Raw genomic sequence first — 13295 nt, forward strand, 5'->3', positions numbered from 1 at the left:
GTACCGTTCTTACAAGCAAGATGCTTACACATTTTTTTCCCCGATACTCCATGCAACAGTTTATCCGGTCGTATACCTCTGTCAATGTTTAACACTTCGAAGAGTTACAATACTTGCTGCCAATTTTTATCTCACCAGAATTGAATCGTACGATTCAGGAGTAAAATCCATGGGAGGAGCGAAAAAGAGACTGAAACGAGATATTCGCATAAAACGTTTCACGGAAAAAGGAACATTAACGATAGAGAGATAAAGGCGAGAGAAATGGGAAGGATAGATCGCGATATTAATGCATTATTAGATATCGCCGGAGAGTGCCGGGGATTTACGCTGGTTGATGTAATACCGGTTGATGTAATACCGGCCGCATTTAAGGATTAGAATGCGACTTTTGCCTTTTTCACTCTCGAGTCACTTCTACTTAAGACAGAGCCCGACGTTCATCATCTTATCGATGCATAGGACTCATAAAGCGTCCTCCGGAACTCCATTCAAGAGAGCGGAGCAAACTTTTAGTAAAGCCGACTGAACCTCGAGCGCCGTATATCGCGGAGGCGAGAGAAAGGGTGACGGCCGGCTATGCCGCTAAGACCGCCGCTGATCGAGTCGCTCTCTCCCGTTGATCTGCTTTGCGGCCCACAAACGTAATCGCACGAACTTTAATTGCCTCCGAACCTACCGCGGCTAGCGACGGCGCGAGAGTGGATTCAAAAAGTTAGCGGAAGGCGGAAGGATCCATTAGCGAGTCGATATTCCGGTCTTCGGGTCCGGGAATCGAGGGGCCGTCCGGGAATTTTCTCGTATTATCTCGAAGCGGCTGTCCACTTATCCTCCCCCCCCCATCCCCGTGCTCCCTCATTTTCCCCGTTTTTCGCTGACTTTAACGTCAGCTTTGTGTATCCAACATCGCCGTTGTTGTTCCACAGCTTTCGTTCACGGGCAGCTATCGGTTTTTCGAATGGCTATCACGATGGATCAGGGGAAGGCAATCGCCGTACGCGAGATAACACATCGGCATCTCGTCGACGACTCTCTCGCCTTTCGACCAATGCCTTTCGGTGGATTCTGCTGCTTATCTGGCAAATCGGTCTGGCGTACAATTGCGGACGGACTCATTAGCACTGACACATAGCGCGTGCGAAGCAATTAAGCGAACTTCCTCGAGGAGAATATGTTTCCAAATGTCTCTGAATTCAATGGTATATCAGATAGCGCAATTCAGCGAATAGAGCTCGATCTGAATAGAGACACTTGGGTTCGCCAAATGGAGCATGGGAGATTGCCAATATGAGATAGAGCTACATGCGACGAAACAGGGAGCTTTCCGATTCAAGCTTGCCGATACGTTCGTGTTTAAAAAATTGCACCGATAATCTTGTCGGACGGGGGCTGCATTACCTTATGCATTGCGTCATGAAGATGAGCTTTACAAAAATTTTTTAGCTTATATAACGTTCTTTTGAAACGTCTCAAAGGAGATGGAGTTAATCTGCGACATAAAATATTATTCTAAAAAATCATTTGAAAAATGAATTATATTAAAAAGATGGAGAGAAAAAATTTTCTAATAGTTATAATTGATTTCCAAATGCATTCGTAATAGTTTTTCTAATAAGTTAATTAGAAATATAAAAATTTGTAATGTTTACAATAATAAGTTGAAGAATATTAGATCAATCAGTGAATAAGTGCGAAAGACATAAGAAGTGTGACATTTCCCGGTTAAAGCAGATCTTGATACTTAATAATATTTTTATATCAATGATTAAATGTATTTTTCAGTTCTATAAACTGTATGTCGACATGGATATTGACTTTAAAATACATCGTAAATTTGAAGCTCGAAATAATATCTCAAATTAATTTGATCGTCAAATTTAATAATGATGTTACAAGCATCTCAAAAACTATAAACAACTTACTGTGAAAAATATCATTCTTATGACATTTACTTTTAAATTTGTCTTATTAAACTCTGTTAATGTCAAACGTTAAAAGAATTGTTAGTTAACGCCAACATTAATTTTTCTTCACGTTTAACGCTTTGCCTCCGGATCTTGAATAGCTAGACACAGAAGGAGCGTTATTTTCTTTGAAAAACATAGCTTTGTAAACGACAGAGGATGTACGTATATATATACGTTTGCAGGATCGCAAGGTCGTACGGAGCGATGCAGCAATGAGTTCACGGGACGGCGCTTTCGTAGTTTCTACTACTAGACACTTAACCGTACGGTCGAGCGATATCCCGCATTCTGGTCCACGCATTTACAGAAACAGACGGAGCTTTGTGCAAAGGCGGGGAAGCCTCATTGCCATGCGACCGGCTTGCAGTTGACACTGCGCAGCCAGCGAAAGCTTCACCGTGCGCGACACTCAGAGCCCCAAAATACCCTCCGAAGAAATTACGCTCCACCCGTGATGTTTTGTTCCCGTAAATGCTTTGTATTAATTTAAGATAGAGAAACATCGGTTCTTTTTCTTTTAAAATGAATGTGACTATTATTTATACGATATAAATACTCTGTGCAAAAAATGTTGCATATAAACTAAATGTTTTATTGCGTGATGTGAGACAAAGTGTTTGTATCTTATAAATAACACAGTTACATTAACTTTAAATTATTAAAGTTGTACAGAAACATTTAGAAGAGAAGGGAATAATGTGACAATTCATTTTATTGAATAGCTTTGTAACAATTTATAACTTTGTTAATATTTTATTTTGAAACTTGAACAGTTATATTCGTCAAAGTGCTTTTTACTACATTTTAGAGTAAAAATAATGTAATATTTATTACTTAGAACGATTTATAAAACTGCGATGCACTGAGTAAGCGATGGGAGAGGAAAAGTGGTGATAATATGACTAGCCCACAAATAAATTTAAAAAATTGATTTAGTTTACGAAACACAGTATTTGTTCCAAAATTATATATTTTTAATTTTCCATCGTTTAGAATTTTCCTGCGTGCAAAAACATTAGAGATATTATTAGTGATATTATTTTATCCTCGTTTAACATTAAAGAACAAGCATAAAATGATATATCTAATATTTTTGAACACAGCCTTCTAGAATGACAATTTTTACATTAATTTATCAAAAAAGCAATATGAAAATTTTGCTTAAAAATCCATATTAATAAAATCTCATATTATTGTTTAACTTTAAATAACTCGAAATGTGTACAACCGAGTAAAAAAAACACTTGAATGTACAATTTATGTGATAATACGTTCAAGTTTAAAAACAATGAGGAAATATGTATAATTAAGTGCTAAAATGTACCTTAAAAAATTTCGAAGTTCTTAAAAGTAAAAGTGCCTTATAACAATTGCCAACTATTGTGTATTGACATATTACCGCCATTAAAAAATGGCGGACTACTAAACGAATAAATCCATAAGCCATCGTTAGAATTCGCCACAGGGATAGCCATAATACTTACTTCTCCTCTAATAATTTAAAGTTTACAAGGTTCATTTAAAGTTCAGGTAAAATTTATTTAGGTAGGATCGCGCGCTCATCAATGCTTAAACTGAAATTAGATAACGTTAATTAAAAATAGAGATTCTCAAGAGGCAAATATAATATTATTTCGCGCACCTCTTCACTGCGTTTTCTTGCCGATGAGAGACGCCCGTCAAAGCGCCGCCGATTGACTTTTCTCTCCGACCGTAATGACGAAGTGGCTTAATTACGATCCCGTTGTTATTCATGCAAATTCCTGACGGTTATTGCAGCCGGGGGAGTGCTCCATTATCGAAGCAACGTCGTTGATTTTCTTTCTGCCGCTGTTCCTTTGCCGCGTGCCGCCGCGCCGCGCCGGCCGGCGAAATGAAACATTCTTTTTTTTCCGCGCGATCTGAAGTGAATTAGGACGTAGGCGCGATATAGTTATTGCGGAAACCGCGGGAGTACTTTTCTCCATCGAATCTCGTATTAATCTTCGTTATGGCGGCGCGGCGTTCGATATGTGCGTTCAACCATTTCTATTTTTATTCGCGCTTGATAGATTAATTTCTGCCGGAAGACCGAAAAGCTAACGCGCACACATGCCGGAAGAAAAGTCGAACTCGGTATTAATATTTGCCGATCGATGTGTACACGGACCTGAAAAAGTTTTGAGAGTTTTAAAATATTTTCCGTGAAACCTTCAACTCATCATTCCCTCAAGATCCATACCTTTGACGCGAGTGTAATTAAAGTTGATACGATCGTGGCCCGTACTAATTTCGCTCTGTGAAAGGGATATCGCCGTTACCTAAAAATAAGAAAACGTTGGAGAATTTTCTTAAAACTTTCTTAAGCCGCCACACGCAATGCGATATTTGCGGCGCGCGTAAAACAAAGTAATAAAATAAATACGACTTCTAAACAGACGTCGCAAGATAAATCATTTTTGTGTTAAGCAATTGAAAGCGAAAAGCTTTCTGCAAATTAAGTCTCTGAAATGTAATCAAAGTGCAAAGTGTAGAGCTTAATTACTTAGCCCGATTCAAGGAGACTTCACTCTCGCTTAGTTTTAATTCGAGTTTTAATTACTAAAGTACATAATAGACGAATATTAAAACGTTAGTAGGATATCCTCTAACGTCCTTCTTATCGTTTCCCGAAGAGAAGCTTCTTGATCCGTGTAAAAGCTTCTCGATCTCCGCGCAAGCATGTTTGTACGTTTGTATTGATACGCACAGCGGAGCCGTCCTCTCCAGTTGCGAAGAAACTACAAGGATCCTTCTATCATCAACAAGTTCCCACGTTCTCATTCCAACGTTCTTTCGCATGATTGCGCGTAACAAAAATGGCTTTACGGATTGAACTGAAATTTTAAAACGTCGGCAAGCAGCCGTTACAATTTTCGCATTACTAATGAAGGAACCTGTACAGAATTGGAAGACGACGGTGACGGCAGCGGGGCGGCAGGACGAGAAAAAGCAGTTGCTACGCCGTCCAAGGAACATCGCGCCTTCTCGGCTTCGAGAAAACGTCCTCTCGGTTCAAGGAACTGCGTTTCCGCGGGCGCCTTTTGTCCTTATTAAAAGCGACCATTTATATTAAGTCGCCGCACCAATGTAATTACGATCGTTTACGCGTCGTTTTTGTTGCATTCCGTTTTTCCGTTAAGCATCCTCCTTTATCTCATTTAGGCGGATTTTTTTGTTCCTCGTCACGTTCTTATCGCGCTACAGCGCGTAACAATTAAGTCCTCCGAATATTCGTTCGGCGTTTAAAGAAACGAGAGAGCAAAGTGTTATAAAGGTAATCAGTGCCAATTAATTAAATGAGGAAAGAAGTGGCGGAAGTATTGTTTAATCGATACGAGAATCTTGTGAAATTAATATCGTGCGTTTCACCGCTTCTTTTTCCAACGCGCCTGGGGAAAAACCTTTAGAAAATCACGCCTTCGGAAAACGTCATCTCTCTTACTCTTCTGAGAGACAATACTAATTTCACCCTTCCGCTCGTTTTCTTACGTGGATGCACGTAACGAAGTGTGTACAAGGATAATAAAATTCCGAGATGCCGAGAGAGAGAGGAGGTCGCCATTAAAGTCGTACCGAAGAACAAGAACAGCGGTGACAGGAGAAGAGACGGAGATGGAAAGAAGAAGCGGAGAAAAGGGATAGGAACGGAACGGTCGGGACAGCAGGCGTCGTGCCGGGGAGAATTTCATTAATAATGCAAGTAACGAGACGGGATCGCATCGCGAGAGATGCGTTCTTGTAATTATTCTTAACGGTGCCGCGGAAGACACGGCACGGCGGCGGCGGCGGCGGCGGTGCGATAGAAGTGATGGGGAACAACAATTATTTATAATGAAGGAACGTGATGAGGCTCGAGCAACCGACGGTTTCGGATATAAGGACGAATGGCGCTTTTGAGGATTCGCCCTCGAAAGCGAAAGCGACAAATCCTTCTTTATGTGTGAGGGGAAAGAATATAATAACGTCACGAGCGATGTGCCGTCCATGGAACGACGCCCATTGAGATGGATGTGACGTTAACGGAAAGCACGAGAATTCTTTCTGCCTTTTGAGCGACTTGGACAAACATTTTGGCAGACAGAAAAAGCACTGCGTGGGCCAAAGAGAGAATCTCGTGTCATTAATAAGATTTATTTTTATATCAAAATATTCGCATCCGATTTTCTCGATTAAAGGGGCACGCTACGGTAATGGGTAAAACAAATCAATTTTTAAAATGTTATTTGAAATAGCAATCCAGCTGAAAATTTATTATATGATCCTGGAAAAATAGACTAAGGTACAGAACAAAATTATTTTCCATTAACAAGATATTCGAACTTACAATTTTAAACTCGTTTCTTCAAAATAACTTTATGTTTTAATCTGTTGTTTTCTCAAAAATCACGGATCCGATCGCTTTCAATTTTAACAGTATATTAAAAAATATAGTGTTTACTGTTCAATCGTAGTTTTTTTCAAAATTTTAAACGTTTTTATTTTATCGCTTACGAAAAAAGAACGAAATTTTTCCTAGAAATTAGAACTGTCAATTTTAGACGGTTACTATTTTATTGAAAATTATTATTTTTAGAAAAGTAACGATGGTTACATCATTTAAAATTAAAATGACACCAAGATTATTTGTTTCCGATATTCTCCTATGAATAAAGATATCATGTCAAACGTGATGAGCGGATTTTTAAAATAGATTTATTTTAACTTTATGATAAATATTTTTAACACATTTCTTTTTTAATATATTATATAAAATGTAAACTTTTCATTCGTATTATATTACATGTTCCGTGTAAGTAAAATTGCACGCCGAAATGAATTCTATTTTTTGACCCATCACCATAATATTTCTCTTTAATTTTATGAAATAACTTGAAAGTTGAATTATGCGATTTTTAAAATTTTGCCATTTTACTATTAACTGATGTAAGATGCTTGCACACATAGATTAACTTAAAATTCAGTAACGTTTCGTTTTTCGTATGTACTTTATTCGCGTGAATGTAAATCGATAACGGTATCTACGGAATTCCGTTGTACTTTTTTGCAGCTTCGTCGGAGACGAATTTCGCCGTAGCCCGCATTTCGGTTAGTAACGTACTTGAAGCAGTTGCTACTACTGCTGCGCGATAGTATTGAATACCATAGAGAGATGGTGGCACAAAGAACCCTCCTAGACCAACGTCATCCTTCTTGAAAGTCGCCAATTCATTTCTTCCTTTCTACTTTCGAGAGACTAGTCGACGTAACGTAAGAGGATGTCGAGAAAAGAGCGTAAACGATGGCGTCAGGTAGATCGAAGGTGATCACGACCTTAGAGCACCGGTAGAAAAATTACTCTCAGAGAGAACAAGTTTTTGTAAAAGGTGCAAATAAATGGGATGAAGGACTGAATCTAATAATCTGCTTTTACAATTTAAAGCATCGTTTATTTTTTTGTCTCTTGAACACATTCTGCTTTGACAATTTTTCAAAATTAAATTGCCGTTTTTAAATAAAATCCTCGAATTCATTTCCTAAGATTGAAAAAGACTCAAAATTCAACACTATTTATCAAATCTGATATTCTCGATACCATTGATATTCTTGTACTTTCTCTTTAATTGCACTTAAGCTAAATAACAAGCCGATCTTTAAAAAACGCATCTCTAGTAAATTATGGAATCAATATCGAAAAATTTCCTTTGCACAGCGAGGAAAACGGTATCATAAATATTCGAACTTTGTGAACTTTCACATTGCAGCAGGCAATGCTTCAATTCGTGCATGCGTTATTGGTGCAGCAATCATGTAGATATAGGTGACAGTTTATTGCTTGTATCATGACTTATCACTTGCTGTAACAACGAGCGTCAAGATATATTGTTAACGGATGTTAACTCGATATAACTCGTTGTATTTGAGTGATGTTTTTTGATCAAATTTATGGAACATGCTTCATTCACAGTTAGCAGTTTTTCATCTGTTATAAATTTGAATTTAATTTCTCGAATAAATAATCCAAAGAAGAGAAAGAGAGTTATTTTTTTATCAAGATTTTACATCTACGAAATGTACTTTGAAAATTTCAATTTACCAATACAGTACACATATTCGAAAAAAGTATTTTTTAGAAATTTTTAATTTAATACATCTGATAAAAAATTGTCAGAAATGATGTTAATAACAATGTTAATTATCATTATTAAGTAGTGCTGTGTAGCAAACTACTTTATAATTTTACATTGATGGTCTGACCGACCAGTTCGTCAGTCTGCAAAATTTCTCAGAGAAACAGTTCAACTTTTTCGAACTTTGTTTCGCCGATAGATATCTAAGGATCTTAGCTCTGTCGAAGCAAAATATAAGTGCAAGCACGGACGCAGATTTAAGACGAGACTCTTGACAAATAAAATAATTATGTTAAAAGTATAAACTATAAATAAAAGTATAAACTATAGCTTCATTATATAATAATATTATATAATGAAGCTATAGTTTATACTTTTACACGATAAAATAAATGATTACAAGTATAAATGAAATATTTTGATACTTAATATGAATTAACTTATTATTAGTAATATGAATTAAATCAATTTGGCCTGCCTTGATAAATGTAATTCAACGTAAAATTATTTGATATTTTATTTCTAGGGCGACAATGGTTCTCTTGTCGTAGTAGAAAATGGCAAACTCCGTCAAATTGGAATTGTAAGTCACGCAATTTGCCCTAGCGGCTTACCTGCAGTATGCTCGAGTGTACACTAGATTTTCTTCGTTTACAGAGTGGATTTGTAAAGTTACATTTAGTTTGTAACTTTATTATTATGTTTGATAACTCGAGTGTATCAGTGGAAAGTCGGCAAAATACATTTAATGTAAAATACATTTATAAAAAATGTATATTTAATTATATATTTAAATATACATGTAAATGTATATTTATCTCTGTAAACTGAGAATCTAGCGGTCGGATGCTAGTTTCTTTTGATACATTCGTAAATGAAGTAATGAACAACCGCATGCGCGCGCCTGCTCTGCTTCCCACGCTCACAATAATAATGCACCACTGACGTAAAGGATTTATAAAACACAATTATTTTCACGTTACTTTATCGCGAGTAGAAAAAAATAAATTTTCAATATTTTCAATTTTCCGGCGCGACATGCGTTGATGCGAAATATAAAGACGACGTCCACGAAAATGACAGTTAAGCGTGAACGATTTTACGCGGAGAAATTGACGTTGTCGGCTTCTTCAATTTAATCCGCCTTCCCGTCCACCTGCACAACCAAACTGAGCGACATTCTATTCGCACGGCGAGCAGAGAAATCGTACGCGGGGCGTGAGGAGAGAGGAAAAGAGGTAGGCCGCCGCCTCTTGCAAGTACAAAAAGGGTTACCTATTCTTATGGGAAAGGAAAAAACGTTGGCTTTTTTAAAATTCATGTTGGCCGATGTACCTTCCGCCTATATATGTATATGTATTTTATGTGGTTGTAGCGAAAGATCGGTAGTCGGTGCCTCAGAGAAACTCGCTACGAACGATCGCGCTGAGAAAAAAAGTGAAGCAAGGCAAACGCATCGTCGTAACGCGACACCAATTTCTCCTCCATCGTGAACGGATTTTGCTATATTCCGTGAAATATCGAACAGCCATTTTTATAATGTCGAACGCTGATTGAATATCCGTTTTTCTACGATAAAAACACATCTTACATCAATTTTTAGTTACGTCAATCGATACGTTTTTATATTTTAAATTGGAAAGCATCTTAAGCTACAATCTATTTTAAACAGTCGTATCTTCATTTATGTACTCTCGCATATTTTATCTTTTAATTTATTAATTAATTTTCAACAAGCTTATAAATTCGTTAATTTTGTACATTACATTTATTCATTATATTTATCACAGATTATTGTGTATAAATTAATTTTTGTTGCGTCTAAATATTTCTGTACCATTTGCAAAATATGCTTACACTGGTGCAATTTATTCTCCAATTATTTCTGTATAATTTGTAAAACAACCAGGACCAATATTGATTTTTCTCAATAAAGGTTATCGTAACAAATACTTTACATCGAAATGCTCGTTATCGGCACTCGACGACGAACGATTGGATTACGTCCAAGCAAAAAATCAACTCTTTGTCGCAATCTTCGACGCGATCAGTTAATTAGCGGCGGAGGTTAATTGGCCGATCATCGTCGTCGGCGCCCAAGCAGTTCAAGGTATGATTGCGCAGTTCTCTGCATGAAAGCAAATGGCCCGACCGCCACGTAAACTCGACTAATTGCGACGTATTATTAATTTGCTTGGACCAACCAATTAACGTACTGAGAAGGGTTCAAGTGTCTTCCACTACCCATTCTCCCTCCGTTTGTTTATGCATCCGGTGATTGTAGGCAGAATCGACTGATTTGCACGCTTGGACTATCGTGACAACACGAATTGAATTCGATCACATCGTTCTCTCGCGATTGCTGCAGAAATGAAACTCTAAAGTTCACTGATTTTGTTACGGGTCATTGCGTATGAAACGTTTGTGTTTCGAAAGTTTCAACTTTATGAAACGTTCTCATGACGCAAATATCTTGTGTGAATGTGTGTTTCTAAATGTTACAGTCAAATGTTCACGTTAAAATGATAAGATTTATGCTTCAGTTTCCACGATACGTTTGGATTTCTTCAAATCGATAAATTTGCAAGAAAATTGAGACATCCATGTAACATTGCTCCATATGATATTAAAGTGGAATATGACGTCATAAAAATGTAGTACAAACTTTACAAAAAACGTACTTGATTTTTTAAAAATTTGACATATTTGATATGCAGCTAAATATGTTTTTTATTTATTTATATAAATATTTATACAGATATTTTTTTTCATTCCTTTCTTTTTTTTAGTTCTTTTCTTTTTAAATTTTTGATATTTAATTATAATAATATTCTTAATAAAACTTTGAATTTGCCTCGATTCGATTTTTTTTCTAATTTCCTATTAACGCTTTTCAATTAGCTTGATTTTTGTCGATTTCACGGTGTTCTCAAATCACAAAAACTCTTTCAATTTTTATCTGATTCGCACAATTTTATTCGGTTCGTTAATGCCATTGTTACAATTCCCATTTCGGATGATCCGAGCGTGATAATGCGACACTGAAAGAATTCGGTTTCCCACATATTTCTTGTATACAGACTCGTTTATTGTAGGTGCATCGATCAATCATGACGCATCGTCAAATTGTTGGGCAAAATCGCGTACGTGTATTTCACGCTAAATTGGCCTTCATAATAAAGCTCTATTTTACTACCTCTCGTATTATATTGTGCATCATCGTACATAATGCATAGTAACATTGTTATTAAATGCAGCTATTATTCTAGAACATTGCGTTCAAAAGATTTTTTTGGTGATCAAGCATAATGTACTTTAGATCTAACATGAAGTTGAGGATATCGATCAAAGCAACGATGGAATATTCCATGTGCTTTTCTATGCTTCTCACAGATCTTTTTCAACACATAATCTTCGTATACCAATAACGAAGAAAAAAAATTTTTTTTAACTATTCGAGAATTATTCGCCTTGCAAGCACCAAATAAGAATAGCTGTGTATTAGCATCGAGAGCAAAAAGCTTGAAAGGAATAACGAAATAACTGACAATGAGATTCGATAGGATTGAAGGCATTTAACGTAGTCTATAATGTGATCGATTTCCAAGCCTTCAGCTCCACATTGATCCATCGAAAAGAAATAGATCGGTCTTATTTCCGGCTTTGAGTGATTCCATTCATATAAAACGGAATTTTCAGCACGGCGTCAGTAGAAAAGCTAAATCTACTAATATATATATATATATATATTTAGGATATATATGTAATGCAGACCGGTTTTTCTCAAGTGCAACAAAATTTTTCAATTTAATCATACGCATTCAGTTATGATACGTTACGGTAATGGATACTCGGATTGTTTGTGGAAATCAGAATACAGCTTTGTGCAGATTATAGCTTTGTATAGATTATAGCTTTGTATAAAATTGGACTGTAGCTGCGGGTCAATTTAATCACGCTGGCATGGCGGAACGCAATACCGAATATGAATCATTGCTGCGAAGTTTCATGGTAGAGATTTCAACGACATAGATCACGCAGAATCAGGCGCCTCGACGCGTTATCGGGCAAACACCTGTTTCCACTAGATATGCAGCGTGGTATGTGCACGGAAGCATGTGCATAATGTATTCGGATCTAAGTGAGAATGGCGTGATCCTTGAATCATATCCTGACGAACGAATATTATTGCGTCAAGTAAAAGCAAGATGATACATGCAAAATGCAGAAAATATTCCTCTTTTATAAACCTGCGATATGTTGCCCGATGCTATTCCTATTTCGCCGAAGCTCCGAGAATGCATTATTAAAAATATTTTTCTATGGGAAACCTGCATATCCATCTCGTAGATTATTATGTTTAAAAACAAGCAGATGATAGAAATAAAACACAAGAAATACTCTTCTTCTATAAACGTACCTACATTGGACTGCCCAGTGCTATTGCTATTTCACTGAAGTTTCGAGAATTTGTATTATTAAGCATATCTCTCTATGAGAAATGTTATGTTTATTACAAAGATGTTTATTATTACGTTGGTTCTATAAAAATCATTTTTAAATAATTTTTCATTTCGAACTCGAGATAGAATTCAGGATGAAATTCTAAAATCGTGCATTGTACTTTTTGACGTGATTCTAAATATATTTATATTCTAACGTTTGTGTGAAATGACAGGCGACAATTGCCAAATGCGTACCACTTGAGTTATTTTTTATTATATTTCACATTTGATGTATCAAATGCTGCTTTCGTGAAGTAAAAATGTAAAATATCGAATAGGTACGCTTTAAAAGACTGGCAAGCATTCAGTCTGTATCATATACAATACAGATGATAAGTAAAGTTATAAACGGTAGTTTCTGTCGCAAATTATGTTCAGTAGGCTTTAACAATTGTGTCGCGAAAAATAGGTTCGCCGATACGCTAAGTGGGAAATTTTTATTTTTTATCGCATGTACTTTCACACGGCTGAACGTGCTTTTTACAGAATTACGCGAGGCTCGCGTTAGTTTCCACACGCTATAGAAGGCGCAGCAGCCGTAATTCCGAACGCTCTGAATTAGCCTGATAAAGCAATATTATAAATTACGCTGCTGTTTCTCGCGGTATTTTTTTTTTCTCCGTTGGCTTACGTGCCCCCCGGGGGAGATATACATACTGCTCGCTGTTTAGCCGAAGCACGTGCGTACTGCATCT

At 36.7% G+C, this 13295-nt stretch overlaps 1 protein-coding gene across 6 annotated transcripts in view; it reads left to right on the top strand.

The window, feature by feature from the left end:
• Positions 1-13295, top strand: part of LOC105201659 — a 164567-nt gene that overhangs the window by 82948 nt on the left and 68324 nt on the right. For 5 of the 6 annotated variants that reach the window (XM_039451927.1, XM_026136582.2, XM_039451929.1 and 2 more), the window contains one exon: positions 8622-8678. The exons of the other annotated variant lie outside the window; for it this stretch is intronic. In XM_039451927.1, coding sequence (XP_039307861.1) covers positions 8622-8678 — 57 coding nt within the window. The remainder of the gene's footprint in view (positions 1-8621; positions 8679-13295) is intronic. 6 annotated transcript variants of the gene reach the window in all.

Source organism: Solenopsis invicta, chromosome 7 (assembly GCF_016802725.1).
Source record: "Solenopsis invicta isolate M01_SB chromosome 7, UNIL_Sinv_3.0, whole genome shotgun sequence".
Lineage (NCBI taxonomy): Eukaryota > Metazoa > Arthropoda > Insecta > Hymenoptera > Formicidae > Solenopsis > Solenopsis invicta.